The 23000-nt window shown below is 43.3% G+C and overlaps 2 protein-coding genes across 8 annotated transcripts in view; both read left to right on the top strand.

The window, feature by feature from the left end:
* The window catches only part of LOC109924708 (solute carrier family 2, facilitated glucose transporter member 11-like), a 45391-nt gene extending 43276 nt beyond the window's left edge, over positions 1-2115 (top strand). For both annotated transcript variants that reach the window (XM_048611334.1, XM_048611335.1), the window contains exon 12: positions 1867-2115. In XM_048611334.1, coding sequence (XP_048467291.1) covers positions 1867-2040 — 174 coding nt within the window. In that variant the 3' untranslated portion in view covers positions 2041-2115. The remainder of the gene's footprint in view (positions 1-1866) is intronic.
* A 3986-nt stretch (positions 2116-6101) lies between these two features.
* Positions 6102-23000, top strand: part of LOC109919925 (solute carrier family 2, facilitated glucose transporter member 11-like) — a 59229-nt gene continuing 42330 nt past the window's right edge. For 5 of the 6 annotated variants that reach the window (XR_007264642.1, XR_007264641.1, XM_048611336.1 and 2 more), the window contains exons 1-4: positions 6102-6221; positions 13847-13975; positions 20145-20243; positions 20346-20506. Coding sequence is in view for 4 of the 6 variants with exons in the window: in XM_048611336.1 (XP_048467293.1) it covers positions 13967-13975; positions 20145-20243; positions 20346-20506 (269 nt within the window). In the remaining 2 variants the exon portion in view is untranslated. The remainder of the gene's footprint in view (positions 6222-13846; positions 13976-20144; positions 20244-20345; positions 20507-23000) is intronic. The other variant, XM_048611337.1, reaches the window with a different exon arrangement.

The following is a 23000-nucleotide window of genomic DNA, read 5'->3' as shown; positions in this document are numbered from 1 at the left end:
GCTCTGTATCAATATGATCAGTGACTGACCACCATGGAAAACAAACTGTGAAAAAAAACCGAGATAACAAGGTGTAGAGCTGGATGAACACAGCAGGCCAAACAGCATCAAAGGAGCAGGAAAGCTGACGTTTTCTGAAGAAGGGTCTAGGCCCGAAACGTCAGCTTTCCTGCTCCTCTGATGCTGCTTGGCCTGTGTTCATCCAGCTCTACACCTTGTTATCTCAGATTCTCCAGCATCTGCAGTTCCTACTATCTGTGAAAAAAAATTTATGTTCAAGCCAGGTTTCACTCTGGAATTTGACTTGTCTTGTAGTACGACCAGCTGCGATCATAACATGACTTTTCCAAAGAACTTTAACGTTGTATGGCATGGAGCCATGGTCCCCAAAAGGCCATAGGATCTCACCTTTAGAATGAGGTTATGAGGGTAAACACTCCATAAGTATGGAGTTTGGTGAGAAGGCATGTCTCCAATAAAAGTCCCATATGCGGTACAAGGGCTAAACCCGCGCTGTTGGCTTTATTCAGCATTATGACTCTACTCAACAAGCTTATTGACCATCCCTAGAACGTTAAGATAGCTACCCAGAAATCCAATGGGGAATTCAAGAAGAAACGTCTTTACCAAAAGAGTGGTGAGAATGTAGAACCCAATAAGTACAGGGAGTCAGTGGTTAAAGCAAGTAGTATTGATTTAAGGGAACGTTATACAAAAATACGAGAAATAAATTGGAGTATGATGACCAATTTAAAAGTAAGTGTTTCACTATCCTGTGGTCTGAAAGGTCAGATTCTCTGATGTATATGGTATGTAAAACTGGAAGGGTCAGAAATGTAGCTGGTTTAGAATGGTTACAGAGAAAGGAAAGGAAGAGCGAGGATGATATATGGCAGAGGTTGAGGAATTAAATGACAACATGGTTTATAGAATTACACAGTGCAGAAGAGGCCCTTCAGCCCATCAAGTCTGCACTGACCCATGAGAAACACCTGGCCTTCAACCTCATCCCATTTACCAGCAATTGGCCTGTAGCCTTGAATGCTATGACGTGCCAAGTGCTCATCCAGCAACTTTTTAAAGGATGTGAGGCAACTTGCCTCTCCCACCCTCCCAGGCAGTGCATTCCAGGCTGGTGTAGAATCCCTACAGTGTGGAAGCAGGCCATTTGGCCCATATTGACCCTTTGTAAAGCATCCCACCCAGACCCAAACCCCACCTTATCCCTGTAACCCCGCATTCCCCATGGCTAACCCACCTTTAGCCTGCACCTTGAATGCTCTGGTGCAATTTAGCATGGCCAATCCACCATAACCTGCACATCCCTGGACACTAGGGGTAATTTAGCATGGCCAATCCACCATAACCTGCACATCCCTGGACACTAGGGGTAATTTAGCATGGTCAATCCACCTTAACCTGCATATCTTTGGACCATGGGAGGAAACCCATGCAGACACTGGGGGAATGTGCGAACTCCACACAGACAGTTGCCCGAGGGTGGAATCAAACCCAGGTCCCTGGCGCTGTGAGGCAGCAGTGCTAACCACTGAGCCACCGTGCCACCCCTGGGTAAAAACGATTTTCCTCTCATTCCCCCCAGACCTCCTGCCCCTCACGCTGAACCCATGTCCCCTCGTGACTGAGCCTTCAACTCAGGGGAACAGATGCTCCTAATCTGTGCTGTCCATGCCCCTCATAATCTTGTACACCTCAATCAGATAGTAGCATAGAGCAAAGGGGGACAGCAATTAGACTAAAAAAGTATAAAAATGGTTCAGGAGAAGGTGTGAAAGGCAGCAACAGAATCATGACTACATTTAAAATTTGTTCTGTTTGCACTCAGTCTGCTTTTCCCTGTTTCAGGAAGGATTGGGCAGTTTCTGTTACATCCCATTTCTTACCATCAGTTTACTCTCTGCTTTGTTCATCGGATTCTTTCTGCCAGAAACGAAAGGAAAGACCCTTCTGGAGATTTCTCGGGAGTTCCACAAATGCAATTTCGAGGCTCAACCGGAACAGACGGAAACAAAAATGTGAAATTGATAAACCGACCGTGTTGTTATCGAAGGTTGTGTGTCTCTGTAACATTATAAATTTGCTTCTTTCTGTTGACTGGTCTTTGTTTTTCTACTTGATGATTGTTTGCCTACTTCCACAACTTAAGGCAAGTGTGGTTTATTTTGGCTGTTTCTGCAAGGTGGCACTGGATAAGGTATTGGATAAAGATAGGGAATTACGAATTCCTGTCAATAATGGGAGGTTGCCTTCTGCTGGTGGGAATTATGGGAAATTAGGGCCTGCCGTTGTGTTGCTGCCCCATTTGGGAATTCCTCTCCTTCTGGGTGCTGTCTCTGCCTCTCTCTCTCTCTCTAAATGGCAATGGTGGCCTTTCAATTGCCTCTTTTTGCCCATTACCATCAAATCCCGGAACTGCCAGCAGGAAGCTGATAATGAGTACCTGAGAGTAGCTGCATGGGCTTCAGGGTGGGTTCCCTACAGAGGAGGGGAGGTGGGGGTGGTGGGTAAGTGGGTCTCCTCTTCTTCCATTTCATCTCAGGACATCCTGGTTAGAACCACTGCTGCCAATACAGACTTGTATAGCAGGCCGCCATTTCGCATGTTGAGGGTCCTCTTTCCAGTTTACGTCCGTTGCAAATTGTTCAGGAGCTAAAGCTACCAACTCTGGTTGGACGTATCGCTGGGGGTTCAATTGTGAAGCCCCTAGCCACCTTGGTTAGCCAAACAGCCACAACTGTGTCATTTCAACAGCTTTCCTCGAGAAAGAAAAAGCGGTTTATAAAATCACAACGGGCATTGATAGAGTGAATAGCAAGGGTAGGGGGAGTTCAAAACTAAGGGGCATATTTTTAAGGTGAGAGGAGAAAGATTTAAAAGGCAAATGAGGGGCAACTTTTTTTACACAGAGAGTGGTTCATGTGTGGAGTGAGCTGCCAGAGGGAGCGGTGGATGCAGGCACAGTTGCAACATTTAAAAGACATTTGGACAGGAAAGATTCTGAGGGATATGGGCCAAATGCAGGCAAATTGGACTTGTGTAGTTTGGGAACATGGTCAGCATGGACTGGTTGGACCAATTTCTTAATGATTCAATAGTAAAATGATTCAAATTTCTATGAAATTTTAAAACAAAACTTTTCCTTCACAATCGAAACATCAATTTTCAAGAACTGAATGAGAATAAAAACATTGGAGTCAATGCGCATTTGCATGTTGTACATAAATTGGACATTATGTTGACACGTGCACAGTACATGTTATGATCCCAGCTGATGTTATTGCTGCACAAGTCAGATCCCAGACAGGAACTTGGCTTGATAGGTCACATTTTGATTTGTACTGGTTTTAACAAGATACTCTCTCCATGAAACATGGCACACAATGCTGCAGATTTTCCTTTAACAATAAAACAAAAGTTTACTAACAAAAGTGATGAAGACAAAACTGAATTAACCAAACCATCTACTTATAACAAAAAAGATCAAAGATTTTTGAACACACAGTAAAAGCATTGTGTCCAATCTCAAAACAGTCAAAGATTGAAAAGAAGCAAAACAGCTTTTGTGTTGGTACTCAGAATGCACCACTGGTACAGTACCCAAAACTCTATTCAAACAATACTCACACCAGAGTCCCTGCATTTCCTGGAGTTGTCTTGCAGTGATTGTAACGAGATCAGCCACTTGACCTCATGGAATATGAGTTCCCTGATTGGAGCTGTTAACTTGGTCCAATCAGGGAGCCCTGGCTGACAGATATAAACAGGCATGTCAGAGGTTCTGGTCACTCTGAGAGCTGGCTGTGAGGGAACTGGATCAATGTCAAAGACTCTCCCTGTGTCAATAAAGGGTGACTGGATGACAGGATACGGTCTCTGTGGAGGTTTCTCGCATCGCACACTTTCTTAGTCTGGGAATAACACTAATTCTTCACTCTATACTCAGCTGACTGGAGACTTTAACGACAAGGAAACATAAAGATGACCCCTAGTGCATTAATATCTTGCTTTATTTTCTGTGTTTCAAGATGGCACCGGAGTATGGTGACACTAACCAAGTCTTTTCACTGTATTTGTATGCAAGTGACAATAAATAAATCTAATCTAACCTAACCTAATCCTTCTGAGGAACAGTAGTCTATACAACTATCCTATTCCAAAGCCCCCACAGGACTGTCCTATTCAAAGTAAAAAACTGAAACTCAAAATTCTTTAACTAAGCAATTGGTGTTTCTCATAAACTTTTCCAAAAATAATTTCCAAAAGTCTAGAACTGAGCCTGGAGGGACTGGGCACTGTTCTTGCCAAAGGAAGGTTATGCTCGCGATAGAAAGTGCAAAGATTCACCAGACTGATTCTTCAGAGATTGAGGAGACTGTGTCTGTATTCTCTAGAATTTAGAAGAATGAGAGATGATCTCATGGATAGATACAATATTCTGACAGTGTTTGACAGGGTGGATGCAGGAATGATCCTTTCCAGTTGGAACAAGGGGACGTAATTTCAGAATAATGGGTAGGCAATTTAGGACTGAGATGAGGAGGAATGGTTTGGTATATCTGTGGAATTTTCTGTCATTGAGTATGAGAAAGACGGATTGATAGATTTCTAGATATTGAAGATATCAAAGGATGTGGGGATAGTGAGGGAAAATTACAGTACAGGTCAGCAATCATCTGGTTGAATACTGGAGCTGACTCAAAGGATGAATGGCTAACTCGTGCCCCTACAATATTTTCTATGTTGCTACTTGTGTTCTTCTGATTTTTGATCAAACTGAGATAGCATCCTTCTCTGCCTGTGCCCGGATAGTCAATAGTGTCACTGTACATATGTGTTAAAGACGTACAGCTCCACAAGAGATATCACTTGCATTTATCCACACTCATTCAATGTCATAGAGTCATAGAGCTCAGAAATAGGCCTATCGGCCAAACATGTCCATGCCGAATGTCACTGCCAAACCGTCCTTGCAGCTCAAATTATGTAAACTTGTTACAGTTGTTCATTAGCTAAATGCAGGTTGAGGATCACGTGCAGGCTTTCAAATCTTCAACATTCACAGAGTCGTTGGCAAACTCCAGGAGGACCACAGGTTGAAAAGTAGATGCAAATTAGAAGACAATTCAAATTTGAACTTAACACAGTGTGGAGCTGGAGGAACACAGCAGGCCAAGCAGCATCAGAGGAGCAAGAAAGCTTTTCTGAATAATGATCCCGACCCGAAACGTCAACTTTTCTGTTCCTCTCATGCTGCCTGGCCTGCTGTGTTCATCCAGCTCCACACTGTGTTATCTCTGACTCCAGCATCGGCAGTTCTTACTATCTCAAATTTGAACTTGTTCCCTCACATTAATATTTAGCTGCATTGAGTTGTGTGGGAAATGAAGGGGAATAGCATCTGATTGAAACCTTTTGCGAAGCATTTTCAATAATTTTGTAAAGAACTTTCACACTTTAGAAACAATAAGCCACTCATAAGGTTTACAAATCAATTGTCAATCTCCACTGGTTTGTATTTGATTAAAAAAACACAAAATTTGATTTTTTAGATTTTCTGCCCCTGGATTGAGCAGGGCTGGTATATTAAAATTTGCACAGGTCTGCACAGGTCTCTCCTTTGCCTCTGAAATTTCCTAGTGTCACCGCCCCCTGCTGTCTGGCGTGGCTCATTACGGGGGGGGAAAAATCTTATCACCGCCCCCTGCTGCCTGGAGGTGTTTAGTGTTTGGAGGGAAGGTTTATCACCGCCCCCTGCTGCCTGGAGGAGTTCAGTGTCTGGAGATAGAGGGTTATCACTGTCCCCTGCTGGCCGGAGGAGCTCAGTGCCTGGGGGCATGGGGATAATCACTGCCCCCTGCTGTCTGGAGGAGCTCAGTGCCTGGGAGTTGGGGATAATCACCGCCCCCTGCTGCCGGGAGGGGCTCAGTGCCCGGGGATGGGGATAATCACCGCCCCCTGCTGCCTGGAGGAGCTCAGTGCCCGGGAGCTGGGGATAAACACCGCCCCCTGCTGCCTGGAGGACTGGGCTGGCGCCAGGCGGCGGGCGGGGGGACTGCACCATTGGTGGTGGGGAGTTGGGAACTGGTTGTTGGGGAGAGGGAGGCGAGTGAGGTTGCCGTTAGCGGCCGGGAATGTCGTTCGGTTTGCGGAAGATGGAGCCGAGCCGCCCAGCGGTGCTGGAGGTGGAGGATCGGCAGCAGGTAGAAGGGGGAATGGGGACGGACCTGGGCCACCTCCCCCCCGGGGGGGCATGGAGGAAAAGGGGGGAGGGAGAGAGAAAAGGAGGGAGGGATGGAGGAAAAGGAGGAGGGAGAGAGGTGAAGGGGGTAGGCCCTTTCACTTTTATCACAGTGTTTTCCTACAGATATAAGGCACAGAAAGAGGGACTTTGGCCCATTGCAATCCAACATTGGTCAGAAACAACTACCTAATTCTTCTAATCCAATTTACTAGCACTGGGCCCATAGCCTTGTATGTGCTGGTGTCACAAGTACACATCTACATACTTCTTCAATTTTATGAGAGTCTCTGTCTGTACCACTTTTATGGGCAGTGAGTGCCAGGTTCCCAACACCTTCTGGTTAAAAAAGTTTATTTTAACCTCACATCTCGTCTAACCCTCCTGCCCCTCATTTTAAAGCTATGCCCCCAGTCACTAATCCCTCTATCAATGGGAAAACTTCCTTCCTGCCTATCCTGTCTGTGCTTCTCAGTTTTATTCATCTCATTCAATGTCCCCTCTCAGTCTCCTCTGCTCTAAGGAAAACAATTCCAGCCTGTCCTAAGGCACTGGCTCCCCCACCTCTTCCTCCGTTACATCGATGACTGTATTGGCGCCACCTCATGCTCCCATGAGGAACTCGAACAGTTCATCAACTTTCCTAACACCTTCCACCCCAACTTCAAATTCACATGGACAATCTCTGATACCACTCTCTCCTTCCTGGACCTCTCTGTCTTCATCTCTGGTAACCACCTTGAAACTGATATCTATTTCAAGCCCACCGACTCCCACAGCTACCTAGACTATACTTCCTCTCACCCAACTTCCTGCAAGAATGCAATCCCCTATTCCCAATTCCTCCGCATCTGCTGCATCTGCTTCCAAGATGAGGCATTCCACACCCGGACATCCCAGATGTCCTCGTTTTTCAAGGACTGCAGTTTCCCCCCTGCAATGGTCGAAAATGCCCTCGACCGCATCTTTCGCTTTTACCGCAACTCAGCCCTCACATTTCCTCCCCGCAATAACAACAAAGACAGAGTTCCCCGTGTCCTCTCGTATCACCCCATTAACCTCCGGATCCAACGCATTATTCTCCGCCACTTCCGCCACCTGCAATCTGACCCCACTACCAAGGATATATTTCCCATCCCATCCTTATCTGCCTTGCGGAGGGACCACTCTGTCCGCGACTCCCTTGTGCGCTCCACACTCCTCATGAGCCCCACCACCCCGGCACCTTTCCCTGCAACCGCAGGAGGTGCTACACTTCCCCCCCCCGCGCCCCCTCCATCCCAGACCCCCAAAAAACCTTCCACGTTAAACAGATGTTCACCTGCACATCCGCTAATGTGGTCTATTGTATCCGCTGTTCCCGATGTGGCCTCCTCTACGTTGGAGATACCAAGCGGAGGATCGGAGACCGCTTTGTGGAACACCTACGCTCTATTCGCAACAAACGACAACACCTCCCAGTCGCGAACCACTTCAACTCCCCCTCCCACTCCCTGGACGACATTTCCATCCTGGGCCTCCTCCAGTGTCACAACGATGCCACCCGGAAACTGGAGGAACAGCACCTCATACTCCGTCAACACGAGAGTAACTTGTCCTAGTTTAGCCATATTTTCTGGAGCCAAATCTTTTCCACCAGAGAAACTTCGGTCCCTACTACTACCAGCAAAGGCAAGCAATTGGATGCATAATTCATATTCCACTCTAATGCTGACCTCACTGAAACTTGAATACTGCTTAAAAAAACTCTCAGTAAGTCTGGCACCATCTGTAGAGAGAAAAAAGGTTAACGTTTCTAGTCTGATATGACTCAATGGTCCAATATGTAGGAGGAGGGAATGTGTGGGTGGGGAACGAGAGAAAGGGTGAGTGAGTGGCACTGTGTGGGGAGGGAAGTGCTGGAGGTGGTAGGGAGTGGGGGAAGGACTGAGGGTGTTGGGCCGCCTCAGGAAGGAGGGAGGGAACTGTTGAGAGAATGGAGGTGGTTGGGGAAAGGGTTGAATGAGTGGGACTTGTTGGAGGAGGGAAAAGTGGAGTGATTGGGGGCTGCATGGGTAGGGAGGGTAAATGGAATGAGTGGAGTGAATTGGGAGGGAGAAAGGGGTGAAGAGTAAAGGGTGAATCAGGAGGAAGTGTAAGATTTATGAGAGTCTGGGGTGGTTGGTCAGGGAAATGGTTTGAGTGAGTTGGGGCTGAATGGGTGGGGAAGGAGGGCAAGTGTGAGTGAATGAGGAGTGGGGATTTTTGAAGAGGTTGTGCTAAATGATTGAATACATTGGAGAGAAATGGGTTGGCATGAAGTTTGTTTATGGTGGGGAGGGAGGAGCAGATTACACTGGGTTGTTGCAGGGCAATGTCTTTTCACCATGGAACATAGAGAGTTTAGGTGAAACATACAAGAGTGCATTATATAATAAAAAAAATTACGAAGTACCTTAAAACACATTTTCATGTGAGTTCGATGTAATAGGTAAACTCTAAGAATTAATTACTGAATGTTTCTGTCCTGCTTTAGGAATGTTTGGTTTTGCTAATGTCTGGGGTTACATTAATTTTTAAATGTAGCTTCTATGTATTTGTTCATTGAAAGGGGACATCACTGGCAAGACCAGTCTCTATTGTCCTTGGAAAGGTTCTGGGGAGTAAAAATGGGGCCATATTGAAAAATAGTTTGTGGAACTCTGCCGTATTTCTTTGTTTCCCCTTGTCTCTACATAAGCCGGCAAAGCAAGCTGGTATTCTGTTGTTACTGTGGTTGGTGGCTATTGTGGCAATGGTGCATTTAAGTTTCTGACTGAGACATGAACTTGGTAGCCATGAGCTGAATCTTACTGAGAGTTGGAATCTCCAGCTTTCTCCTGGTGCCAGATGCCAGTGAGGACAGGAATAGAAGTACAGGACAGATCAATGTGTGGCTGAGGAGCGAGTGCAGGGAGCAGGAATTGAGATTTTTGGATAATTGGGATCTCTTCTGGGGCAGAACCGACCTGTATGAGAGGTAAGGGTTGCACCTGAACTGGAGGGGGACCAATATCCTGGCAGGGAGATTTGTACAAGCTACTCAGGAGGCTTTAGACTAGTCTGGCATGGAGAGGTGGGGCTGTGAAATGTAGTGAGATGAGAGGGAAGATTGGGGCTAGTACAGAAGTTAAAGAGAGCCAGTTAAATAGACAAGGCATGCAACAGCATGGCAGAAAACAAGGGAAGACTGATGAATTAAAATGCATTTATTTTAATGGAAGAGGCCTGACAAGTAAGACAGATGAACTCAGGGCATGGAGGGGAACATGGTACTGAGATATCAAAGTTATTGCAGAGATGTGGCTGAGGGAGGGACAGAACTGGCAACCCAGTGTTCTGGGGTGCAGACACTATAGGAATGATTGAAAGGGAGGCAAGAGAGAAGGGGGAGTGACGCTTTTGATTAGGAAAAACATCATGGGGGATATTCCTGGGGGATCGACCAGTGAAGCTATATGGGTGGAACTGAGAAATAAGAAGTGGTTGATAACTGATGGAATTGTACTATAGCAACACCTGCAACAGTCAATGGGAAATTGAGGAGCAAATATGCAGGGAGATCACAGATAACTGTAAGAATAATAGGGTTGTAATAGTAGGGCATTTTAACTTTCCAAACATTGACTGGGACTGCCATAGTGTTAAGGGCTTCGATGGGGAGAAATTTGTGTGTTCACGAAAACTTTCTTAATCAATATGTAGATGGCCCTACTAGAGAAGGGGCAAAACCCGACTTTCCCTTGGGAAATAAGGCGGGGCAAATGACCAAGGGGTTCTGGGGGAGCTCTTTGGGATCAGTGACCATAATTATATTAGTTTTAAAATAGTTATGGAAAAGGATGGGCCTCGTCCCCAAGTTAAAGTTCTAAGTTGGGGTAAGACCAATTTTGATAGTGTTAGACAAGAACTTTCGAAAGTTGTTTGGGAGAGGCTGTTCACAGATGAAGGGAAGCTTAACAAGTGGGAGACTTTCAGAAGTGAGATAACAAGTTCAGGGTCAGCATGTTTCTGTTCGTATGAAGGGCGAGGCTAGCAGGGGTAGGGAAGACTGGATGTCTAGAAATATTGAGGCTCTGGTCAAGAAAAAGAAGACACATATGTCAGTTATAGATTGCTGGGATCAAGTGAATCCCTTGAGGAGTAAAGGTGGTGTAGATATACTCTTAAGAGGGAAATCAGGAGGGCAAAAGGTATACATGAGATAGCTTTGGTAGATAAGGTTAAGGAGAATCCAAAGAGATTCTACAAGTATATTAAGAGCAAAAGAGTAACTAGAAAGAGAATAGGGCCCCTTAAAGATCAATGGACATGGGTGAGGTGCTGGAAGACTGGAGAGTGGCTAATGTTGTGCCATTATTTAAGAAAGTCGAAGGAAAAGCCATGCAACTATAGACCAGTGAGCCTGACATCAGTGGTAGGTAAGGTGTTGGAGGGGATTCTGAGAGGTAGGATTTACGTGCATTTGGAAAGGCAAGGACTGATTAGGGATTGATAGCGTGGCTTTGTGCGTGGGAAATCATGTCTCACAAATTTGAATTTTTTGAAAAGGTGACCAAGAAGATGGATGAAGACAGAGCGGTAGACATTGCCTACGTGGACTTTAGTAAGGCGTTCGACAAGGCTTTGCATGGTAGACTGGTTAGTAAGGTTGGATCACATGAGATCCAGGGAGACCTAGCCAATTTGATACAAAACTGGCTTGACGGTAGGAGACAGAGGGTTTATGTTCAGACTGGAGGCCTGTGACCAGCAGTGTGCCACACTGATTGGTACTGGGTCCACAGCTTTTTGTCATTTATACCAACAACTTGGATAAAGAATATAGGAGGCATGGTTAGTAAATTTGCAGATGACACCAAAATTGGTGGTATAGTGAACAATGAAGAAAGTTATCTAAGATTAAAAAGGAATCTTAATAATTGGGCCAATGGCCCAAGGAATGGCAGATGGAATTTAATATAGATTAATGCAAAGTGTTGCATTTTGAAAGACAAACCAGGGCAGGACTTGTAGAGTTAATGGTAGGGCTCTGGGTAGTGTTGTTGAACAGGGACACCTAGGGGCTCAGGTTCACAGTTCCTTGAAGATGGAGTCGCAGGTAGACAGGGGAAGGTGAAGAAGGTGTTTGGTACACTTGCCTCCATTGTTCAGAACATTGAGTGTAGGAGTTGGGATGTCATGTTAGAGCTGTATAAGACATCGGTAAGTCCACGTTTGGACTACTGCATACAACGCTGGTGACCCTGCCATAGAGAGGATGTTATTAAACTGGAAAAGTTGGATAAAAGATTTAAAAGAATGTTACTGAGACTGGAGAGTTTGAGTTACAAGGACAGGCTGGATAGACTGGGACTTTTTACCCCTGAAATGTAGGAGACTGAGGAGTCAGTGGTTTATAAAATTGTGAGGGGCTTAGATAAGGTGAATAGCCAAAGTCTTTTCCCCAGAATAGGGGAGTCTGAAACAAGAGAGCAAAGGTTTAAGGTGAGAGGGGAATGATTTAAAAGAGACCTGAGGGGCAACTTTTTCACACAGAGGGTGATGCACGTATAGAGCAAACAGCCAGAGGAAGTGGTGGAGGCGAGTACAATTACAACATTTAAAAGGCATTTGGACTGGTAAGTGGATAGGAACGGTTTAGAGGGTTATGAGCCAAATGTAGGCAAATGGGACTAGTTCAGTTTCGGAAACCTGGTTGGTGTGGACAAGTTGGGCCAAATGGTCTGTTTCCGTGCTGTATGACTCTAAGATTCTATGACTCTATCTGGTGAGCCTCCCCTGCCAGTTCAAGAGATCTCTTGTAATCTATATCTGTCTCTTTTTGCCATTTCCAGGGCTGTGATCCAATCCTGCCATGTCAGCTTATTGCCTTTGCTTAAAAGCTTGACCTTGATTTTATTGTTCTCGAGATCTCTTATGAATTTTTATCTGAATGTGTCAATTTCTAAGTTTGTGCAACACACATGGTGATGAGAAAGGTTCTTTAAGATTGTAATCTGCAACTGGTTCCATTGGCAAAAGGCAGTACAGTTAGATTCTTAGTTGTGTGATGACACGAGTCCAGAATCTCATTATTTCAGGACAATCCATAATAATGTGGTCTTGTGGCAATGATAGTTAGACTCCAGCTCAAAAACATCTGACCCAACATGGTTTGAAAAACATTTACTTTATTCTAATACTGCTCACTTCCAACCAAGTGTATAACTTTTGTTTGCAATTACACCGGTCTTCTTTGTATTTTTCAGTTACACGTCATACTGACTCAGTGTGTACATTATCTCAATATAAAGTGCAACTTTTAAAAATGTTCAAACGTCTTCAGAACCAACTTTTAGGAGTTCGAAAATGTGACACAACTTCTCCAAATAAATGTAAAACCATCTGTCCCCGTCTTGGCAGTTTTCTGTTATATATTTCAATTGCATGCTGCCATTATTGATTCATTTAATTTACGCCTTCTCATAACAGAGGCTGTACACCCTGTCAGTGACACCCAGCTTTACCCCAACGTCATTTCTCTTGAGCTGTTCACTGTTGGAAAGTTAAGGCCACTATTAGATCAACCATGATCTTATAGACTAGTGCAGCAGGATTGAAGGGCTGAATGGCCTACCTCTACTTTTGTATTTTGAATCAACCTGTTCAGATATGATGTGAGATATTTCTGGCTTAGTCGGGACTTGAACCCAGACTCTCTGGCCCTACCACAATGACGCAAGAGCCCCCTTCCTATACTCGTATTCCTATTTTAAAGAAATATCAGACTGGTCCGGGGGAGGTCGTTTTCCTTTTGAAAGCCTTTTTCTCAGCAAAGAAATTTTTTTAAAAAATTAACCTATTTTTCTAATTAACCTGACATTATGACACACATTTGGAGCAGGTGGGACTTGAACCCAGGCCTCATGGTTCAGGGGTAGGGGCACTAACACTGCAGCACAAGGAGGTCCCAGCAAAGCAATTGTTGATTCTGTCATAATAATAAGTAAGGCTGATGAGTACTTAAGGAGTCACGCTATGTGTTGTTGAATAAATGGAGGGTTTATTGAATTTTGGATGGTCTCAATAGTGTACTTCAGGAAAGGGAGACATTAAGATGCTGATGTTCCATAATACATTCCAAACTAGGGAAGGAAATCAAAAGTGTAAAAAGCAATTCTAGCAACATATTAATGATTTATTAGTAACATTATTAAAACCTTGGCAGTGATTGAAAAGCAGCAGAAATGAATGAGATTCAGTCTATTTGAATTACCTCTGGTGCAATATGATTACTTTTATATTTAGTCCTCTCTGTCACTCATTAGGTAGTCATCAATGCTTTGCCAAGTGGGTACACTTGATCAACCATTCTCGCTTTGGCAAATGAACAAAGTGGAGAAAAGTGATTCAACAGCATTTGATCTTTTGAGTTTTAAAACTACACAGTAGTTTCCACAAAATGTGCCAAAATGTTTTGGAAATATCTTTCAAACGAAGGAATAACAAGGTTGTAATTCAGTTTCTTCTGCTACCTCAAAGGCACACATGTAACAAAATGACTGTTGTTTTGTCTTTATGGAACAGGGAATACTCTCCGTGTGTAATGAAGCTTAAGTATCTCAACTTCTGATGTTTTCAGACTTGGTGCTGTCCTGTCCCTGGATCTGACACTGCACCCACTGTTCTCACTGTAAAAGTTTATAGATGGAATTGGTAAGTTACGTGCACAGCATTATTGTCAAGTTTTGTGTGTCCGACAATGGAGATGGTTGAAGTGAATGGCTCCTGTACATCTCGCGCGTGCTCTCTCTCTTGCCCCCCACTCTCTCTCTACCACCCCCTCCCTCTTGCTGTCCCCCTCTCCCTGTCTCTCTCCCTCACGCACACATACTCTCACTGATTTTAAAACAAAAAGGCATGTGATTAAAATAAGAATGTAGAAAGGTAATTTAAAACTATGTTATGAAAAGCAATTTGCAGCATTACTCAGGCAACGGGATTGTAATTCCTGACTTGATGACTCCAGCTCCAGTCATCAGGTACTCAGGGCTCTCACACAGCACACAGCTACTGCACGTCCACTTCACTCACATGCCAATGCTCCATGCCCACATCTTGCGGTCTCCCTCTCCATATGCCTGCAGTTATTTAGCTAAAAACACTCAAAATAACACAGTGCAACACAATAATTCACATTCTTCCCTCATCCTTGCAGGATGTGGAGGTACGCAATGGAAATAGCAGAGCAAACCAGTGACAGACAAAAATGCATGCCCCTCCGTAACTCTCAGACCGGGGGAAGGGGCGGAATGTTCATGTGGGGAGGGAAAGGGGGGTGATGGGTGGGCAAGGTTTCAGAGGAATTCTGCTACAAGGAACCCAAACGAGGACGTTGGCAGGACAGCGTACAGGTGAAAGCTGATGGGCATGTTTGCAGAGATATTGGTGGAATTGGTTGGTCTCCGTTACAGATATCTTCTTTCTCTTGAGAAGAATGTAAGGGCCTGGGTTTCAATTTGGTAGAAAGGATATGGAGCAGAGCTTGTCCTCTTCTCATGGCTTCTGTGTGTTCCTGGCATGCTGAGACCCAGAGACACTGCCAGTGCTGTCTCCATTTGTGTCACAGCCTTTGAGTGAACAGAAAATCCACTCCACTGCTCTCCTGTGAGGGTGCAGCAACACACTCTTTAAAATCCAGGAACTCCCCGACCAAACCTCTGAAGATACTCCTTAGTCTTTTCAGACAGCTTCCAATAGCTTGCAATAGTCCTTTAAGTTCACTTTAGCTGCAAGTTGGGTGTCTATCTATAATACAAAAGGCCCAGACTTCACTCTTAAAAATTTGTGAGTGTTGTGGAAATTTATTGAATGGGCCTGTGTAATCCAAATTTGGAAAAATGCACCCAGGTAATTACGCAGTAGGGCTGTGCGACATCAGGATTTCAGCAGTTCAGTTGCATCTGGCACTTGCATAGGATGTTCACTGGAGCAATGTTCTTGGGCACAATTGCCTGTTGACAAAAGTCTGTCCAATTTGGATGATGGGCAAATTGTCTAAATGCATGGCCATGCACAAGGAAATTGAAATGGGCTGCTCCATGGGGATATTGATGTTGCTGTGCAGTTTAGGACGAATGCTAGCCGGTGATATCCACAGTGTCCACAGGGTGCACAACTGCATTTTGAGCCCACAGATACCACACAGCCTTCATGCTTTTTTTCTGTCACCATTAAAACCTTTTTCTTTCAGTGAAACCAAAGGTTTTGTCAATTCTTGAGGCATTGGGAGATGCTCATTGAACACCTACCATTCCTCTTTAATAAAATAAATGGGATAACGCTGAGGTGCAGTTGAATGACTAGTTGTTGAGAAAGATTGGATGGTAAGGTTCAGTATAGTTATAGAGAAGAAGTAGTTACTGAAAAGCAATTTGAGTTATTGTCCATAAAAAACATTGAATACTTTATCAAGTACTCTGTTGCAACTTTTGTCATGCCACCTTAGAATGTTTAGATCAGTTACGTTCAAAACAATGTTCAGTATGTTGGTAACTTAACCACATATTAACACATACATTAACAAAATTGTAACAAAAATAGACCACACAATAAGATTGTGGCTGATATGTTTGTGTTTTGAATTCTACATTCCAATCTTTCCTTGATAACTCTTGATTCCCCTTCCGTAAGAAGAATCCATCCACCTGTCTTAAAAATATGCATTGGCCCTTCCCCTAGTACCTTCTGAGGCACACAGAGTTCTGAAGTTAATGGCAGTTTGAAGATTTTTGTGTAGATGTCAATGGTTGAAACAAGCTAACATTTTCAAGGTAGCACTGAGTGTTGATGGAAATGGTAGGATGAATGGAAAAGGGGCTAAAATAATAACTCTAACTTTAGAATAAAAGCAAAATACTGTGGATGCTGGAAATCTGAAATAAATATAAAGTGCTAGAGTAATTCAGCAGGTCTGGCAGCACCTGAGGAGAGAGAAACAGAGTTAATGTTTTTTGTCTAGTATGGCCTTTCTTCAGAACACAACTGAGTTCTGAAGTAAAGTTCTGAAGAAATAACTGTCATAACACCTGTATGCTGGCATTTCCAAAAGCACAGGGTTTCATATTTAACTGTGTCTGATTGATTGATTTATTGTCACATGTACTAAAGTACAGTGAAAAGTTTTGTTTACGAGCGGTACAGGCAGATCTTAGTAAGCAAGGATGTACAGATCCAAGGTTGTAAAAAGACTTAGACAGAGGCATACAGGTTACATTACACAGGACGTGTGCTAGGCAAGATCAACGTTAGCAAGATCAGCATTATTTGAGGCTAGAGAGTCCATTCATCAGTCTGAAAATGGCCAGGAAGAAGCTGTTCCTGAACTGCTGGTGTGTGTGTTCAGACTTCTGCATCTTCTGCCTGATGGAAGAGGTTGTAGGAGATCATTACTGGGGTGCAATAGGTGTTTGATATTGGCAGCCTTTCCACAGCAGTGAGCTCTGTAAATGGAGTCCATGGATGATTGGTAAATCGGGGAAAAAAGAAAGAAAAAAATAGGAAATGAAGTGAAGTGAATGTGCAATCTTATCTCAGTTCCTACTCACTGCAGACACTAGAAAGCACAGATCTACCCTCTAAGTAGCACTAATTTACCAACCTCACTTATTGGAGATGTAAGGATTATTGATATTGGATGAGATAACCTTGCATCTGTGACACTGTAGTGTATTGGTAATGTTACTGCTCAAGAGACCCTGAAAATAAATCTGCCATTGGAAACCTAGTCTCACTAAGTGAAAGTGAACCTACCATCAATTGTCGTGTAAATCCATCTGTTTCACTGATTTCGTTCAGGGAAGGAGATCTGCCATCTTTGCCCAGTCTTGGCTTTAGGTCCACAGCAATGTGGTTGACTCTTTACGTCCTTTTGAATTTGACATCTGAAATTTCCAATTTGGCCATGGCAGCCCAGCATGAGAAACAATTGCTGACATTGCCAGTGATGCCCACAACTCAATGGGGGAAAAAAGCATGTAAAAAAATGAAACGACACCTTTCAGAACCTAAGGACCTGCTAAAAGCTCTTTACAGCTGATGGAGAACTTTTGAAGTGTAGTCATTGTTTCATGCAGAAAAATGTAGTAGCCAGTCCCCTCTGTAGACAATAACCAGATAACCTGTTTTGTTGTTGTTGGTTGAGAGATAAACGTAGGCCAGGATTATAGGGAAATTGCCCACTCTTTGAAACATGTTCTGAGAGAAGGGAAGAGGGCCTCAATGTCGCATCTCTAAATTGGTACCTTTGACAGTGCAGCATTCCCTCAGTACCATAGTTGAAGTATCAGCTGAGATGACATGGAGTCTTTAAAATAGGACTGCCCTCTGCGTCACAGGTAAGTGTGCTGCTGCTGAGCTAATGCTGGCATCCCTGGCATGTAGAGTTTGGTTCCACTTAGACGATATACTGTCAAGTGCATTTGATATCAATACCTGAAACTTATGACTGTGTCTCCCTGTCTAAGACCGTACTCGCTCGCTCACTGATCTTTTACTACTGGGTGGAATCGAGGTCAGATTGAAAGGTTGAAACTCTTTCTTCTCCTCATTATAATTGTCCTATGATCATAAATGAGAAGTTAGTTTTACAACGTCAGTCAGTGTCTTTTAGACTGCAAGGAATTGGAAATGCCCTCATTTAGCATATTGTGGCTTCTATTTGGGTTCTGCAATTATTTTCATCTGTTTATGGAATGTGGGTGTCACTAGTTGGGCAGCTTTTATTATCCATCCATGTTTTTCTGGAAATGGTGGTGGTGAGCTGCTTGAACCATTGCAGTCTTTGGAGTGCGGGGCACACCTTCAGCGCTGCTAGGAAGCGAGTTCCAGCATTTTGACTCAGTGACAACAGAAGAATAGTGATACATGTCACGAAAGGGTGCATTAGATGGGGGATTGCAGGTGGTGGTGTTCCCCTGCGTCTACTGCATTTGTCCTTCTAGGTGATAGGAATCACAGGTTTGGAAGGTGATATCTGAGGAGAGTTGCTTTAATTCATCTTGTAAATGGTACGTTCTGTTGTGATTGTGCATCAGTTTTGAAGGGAGTGAATGTTGAAAGTGGTGGATGTGGTGCAAATCAAGTTACCTGCTTTACCCTAGATGGTGTCAAACTTTTTGAGTGTTGCTTGACCTGCCGTCATTCAGGCATTATTATTCCATTGCACTCTTGACTTGTGCTTTGTAAATGGTGGACAGACATGTAAATCAGGAAATTAGTTAATTTCAGATTTCCTGGCTTGACGTTGTAACCACTGTATTTATAAGCCTGGCCAAGTTCAATTTCTGGTCTCTGGTAACGCCCAAGATGTAAATAGTATTTACCATTGATGAATGTCAAATAGTGATTTCTGAAGAAGGGTCTAGGCCCAAAACATCAGCCTTCCTGCTCCTCTGATACTGCTTGGCCTGCTGTGTTCATCCAACTCTACACCGTGTTATCTCATGGTCAGATTCTGTTTGGTTTGAGATGTTTTCTATGTTACCCTCTGAAAGTGTTTTTCTGTTAGCACCATCTGTGATTGTTGTCTAGTTATGAGCGAGATTTGGGTTGATGCAGATTTCAGGAGGTCTTGTTATCAATAAATATTACCTTTCATTGAACATTGTCTTCTAACTAGGTACAGGACCAGACTTCACACAGGCTTTGGATGGAACCATCTCTAGTAGTTTTGGTTGTTCTGTGATTTTTTTCATCACTGATGATGTAAGACTACTTGATTTACATATTAACATTAACCCCTCACACTACAGTGCGTTCTGAGCTGATGTGTTAATGCAGTTGCCAGAATGCTGCTTTGTCTTTGGTTGAGTCATAGCTTCACATGCTTGTTTAGGTGGATATAATGTTTAAGTTCCTAGAATGCTGGCAAAGCAACAGAGAGTAATCCATCTCGTCGCATTTGTAAACAACTTATATAGTCATTTCTTCATTGTGGGACTTTGCTGTACATAATTGGCTGTTGACTTTGTCATAACAGCAATGAAAACATACTAGTAATCCATTGACTGCAGATTATTTCTTGACCTTCTGTGGACATCGAAAGGTCCTATATAAATTGAAGCTTCATCTCACACCTGACCCAAATGCTGAACGCAAATGTTTAATGGTATCATGTTCTTGAGACCTTGGGTTCCATTCATGGATGGGATTGTGGGCATTGCAGGCTACACCCGCATTTATTGCCCAGCCATGTTGCTGTGGGCCTGGAGTCACATGTGAGCCAGACCAGGTAAGGATGGATGTTTCCCTCCCTAAAGGACATCAGTGAACCAGGTGGGTTTTTTCGACAATCGACAATGGCTTCGTGGTCATCATTAGACTTCTAATTCCAGATTTTTATTGATTTCAAATTCCGTCAGCCATGGTAGGATTCAAACCAAGTCCCCAGAACATTACCTGGGTCTTTAGATTAATATTCTAGTGATAATACCACTAGGCCATTGCTTCCCCTTAATTATTTAAAAAAGAACAAACAATAATTGCAATTGCCAATAACTCAAAAACAAATTGTTTTTCAAAATCAGGTTTTGATATGGCTGAGGATCACTTGTTGTTGTAAAGAGGTACTGACAATAATCATCATTTGTAAAAGCAAAATAATGCAATGCTGGGAATCCAAAATAAAATGGAAAATGCTTGAACTATTTGGCAGGTCCAATTATTTCCAGTAATTTCTGTTGATTGTTTGAAAACTTGATGTGGGTCCTCAGAGTTTAAGCATGGAAGAGATATCATCCACTATGCTGTGTGGTATTTACAAGTGTTTGTGAAAATCCTAGAATAAAAGTGCTTACATAAGCCTATTTGTTTTGAATCCCTGCAGCTACAGGTCAGATGTCTCCTCCTGACCATCTTTGCTGCCTCTATTGGTGGTACCTTCCAATATGGGTATAACCTGTCAATCATCAATGCACCAACAATCGTAAGTATAGGCCAATGGTCAATTTTAAAAGATCAGCTGTTTCCATATTTGTAGAGGCAAAATTAAGACTAAATCTGTATTTTCTTTACTTCACAATGATAGTTTATCCAAAATTTTATCAATGAGACTTGGACTGAGCGCTTTGGCACGCAATTGGAGAAGCAGGTCATCACAATGCTCTGGACCTTTATTGTGACGGGTTATTCTGTTGGAGGATTGGTTGGGGCACTTATTGCTGGGCCCATGGCAGTAAGGTTTGGAAGGTATGAGCTGCACCAAAGAATGTTAGGGTTAAATGCCAACTATCAGACGATTCACTGCCTAGAAATATCTTCCTTTTTGTGCTATGAATGAGATGTAAATGGGAGCGCAGCACAGAGTGAAAACAATACCAAGATGATGAAAAAGAAGTTCAGAAGAAGTAAATTGCCTGACCAGTGCTTACTTTTTATTCATTTTTCCAAAATGAACAATGTCTTTTCTTTTGAGTTTGATTCTATCTTTGACTTTTTTAGTGAACTGTGGATGATGGATTTGTCCCTTGGAATGTTTCTTATTTGTTGAAATGTATCTATTCAGCACTGTCTGGAATATCCCCTTAAATATTTGCAATTGCATCCCTGTTGACCTATCTCTCTAAATTGCCAGTCCATTCTCGCTAGCTGTGCTTTCATGCTTTCAATAGTAGCCTAAACTGCATGTAAAATTCAATCATATTATGGTCACTACTACCCAGGACAGCTTTCACTATGAGGTCAGTAATTAATCCTATCTCATTGGTGAAGACCAGGTCTAGCACTGCCTGCTTGCTAGTATGTGCCATCACCTGCTGGTCTAAGAAATTGTCCTGAAAGCTTTTAATGAATTCCTCATCTAGACTACTTGTTCTTATTTGATTTTTCCAGTGTGTTAAAATCCCCAATGATAATTCTCGTACCCTTTTGACAAGCTCCCATTATTTGTTCCTCATTATCCTGTCATACCATGTGGTTACTGTTTAGGGGCCTGTAGACAACTCTGACAGGTAACCACTCAACTTTATCATTCCTCATCGCCCTCAGATTGCTTCTGTATCCTGGTTTCCTGAATTTAGGTCATCCCTCTCCATTGTGCTAATATTTAGAATGCTAAATGCGATCAAATACTATGCCTTAAGTTTAGTGTTTTTACTATTTTTATAACTTCTATATTTATTGATTTATTTTATTTTGCAAATTATTTCAGGATACGCATCGTACTGTTAATGCATAGCACAGTATTTTAATTGGTATATTTGTTTTTTGGGCAAAAAAATGACTTGGTGGGGGGTTTTCATTCAGACATTTCCTTCCCCAGGAAACCAATGTATAAATCCTTGGAACTTAACATTATTTCACATAAAGTCGCAATTTGGGACACAACCATAATTTTAAGTGACGACTTCCTATAATGCCAAGGGATGCCACAAGAGAGGGCAGAAGGTATTCCAGTTAATTCCTCAACCAAAAGATGGCTCCCCTGACAGTGCAGCACTCCCTCAATACTCTTGTATATAATTCAAAAAGGAGTATCAGCTGGTATTGTCAACTGGAGTCCCTGGAGTAGGATTTGAATCCACAATTCTGGATGGGCTGGATTAAGTGCAGTACATTGTAGCAGGAAACAGAGTGGCTGGGCCCTCCTAATCACAGGAGAAGACCTGAATCACACTCCCAATTGTGGAAAAACATCCTCTTAAGCCAGAGGGCTGGAGGTCTGAGCCCGGATTTCCAAAGGGGGTGTCAATTAAGTTCATTAAGGACCCAGTGTCAGGCAATATCCTTGAGTCTTCTACCATTTAGTGGTGACTCGGGGATTAAATAGCAGCTGCATGGTTTTTCCATGCCTGCTGAAGGCCTTCCAGTAAATTCTGACAAGTGAGCCTCCAGGGAGAATGAGCAAACTGGCCATAGTACCATGGTACAGGGAGCCATTCCAGAACAGGGAGAAAAGTGAAATGTAATTGTAACCAGGGATAGTATACTCAGGGGAGTAGGCAGTGTTCTCTGTGGCCAGGATTGAGAGTCGCAAAGGCTTTGTTGCTCGCCTGGTGCCCAGGTTCAGGAAATCTCTTCTGGGCTGCAGAGAAACTTGGAGAGGGAGGGGAAAGATCCAGTTGTCGTGGGCCGTGTAGTTGCCAACAGTATAGATGGAAAGAGGTTCTGTTGAGGGAATATGAGCAGTGAAATTAAAAAGCAGAACCAAAAAGGTAATAATCTCTGAATTACCACCTGAGCCACGAGCAAATTTGCACAGGGTCAACAAGATTAAAGAGAGAAACATGTGGCTCAGAGTTTGGGTGGGGGAGAAACAGGTTGGAATTCACAGGACGTTGGCATCAGTGCTGGGGAAGGAGGGAGCTGTTCCAGTGGGAGGGGCTCCACCTGAATCATGTTGGGACCAGAGTCCTGGCAATTCGTATAACCATGGCTATGGATGGGGCTGGGATCAAAATTGAATGTAAAGGGGAAAGTAGTAATGCTGGTTAGTGATGGGATTAATTGTTACCAGAAAATAAAAAAGAAGGGATAGAATGTGTGACTGTCATATTGTACAGAGAGAGTGGCAGAGGGAGTGGTTTACCTTGTTAGTGAAAAAGGAAATGAAATTGATAACCAGAAGTGATCTAGGATCGAAAGGTGTCGAATCTGAATGGGTAGACTTGAGGAACCGCAATGGAATTCTGTACAGGCCTGCCAGACCACACTTGGAATATTGTGAGCAGTTTTGGGCTCTGTA

The sequence above is a fragment of the Rhincodon typus genome, chromosome 24 (assembly GCF_021869965.1).
Source record: "Rhincodon typus isolate 14 chromosome 24, sRhiTyp1.1, whole genome shotgun sequence".
Taxonomy (NCBI): domain Eukaryota; kingdom Metazoa; phylum Chordata; class Chondrichthyes; order Orectolobiformes; family Rhincodontidae; genus Rhincodon; species Rhincodon typus.
This window is presented reverse-complemented; position numbering and strand designations above follow the sequence as displayed.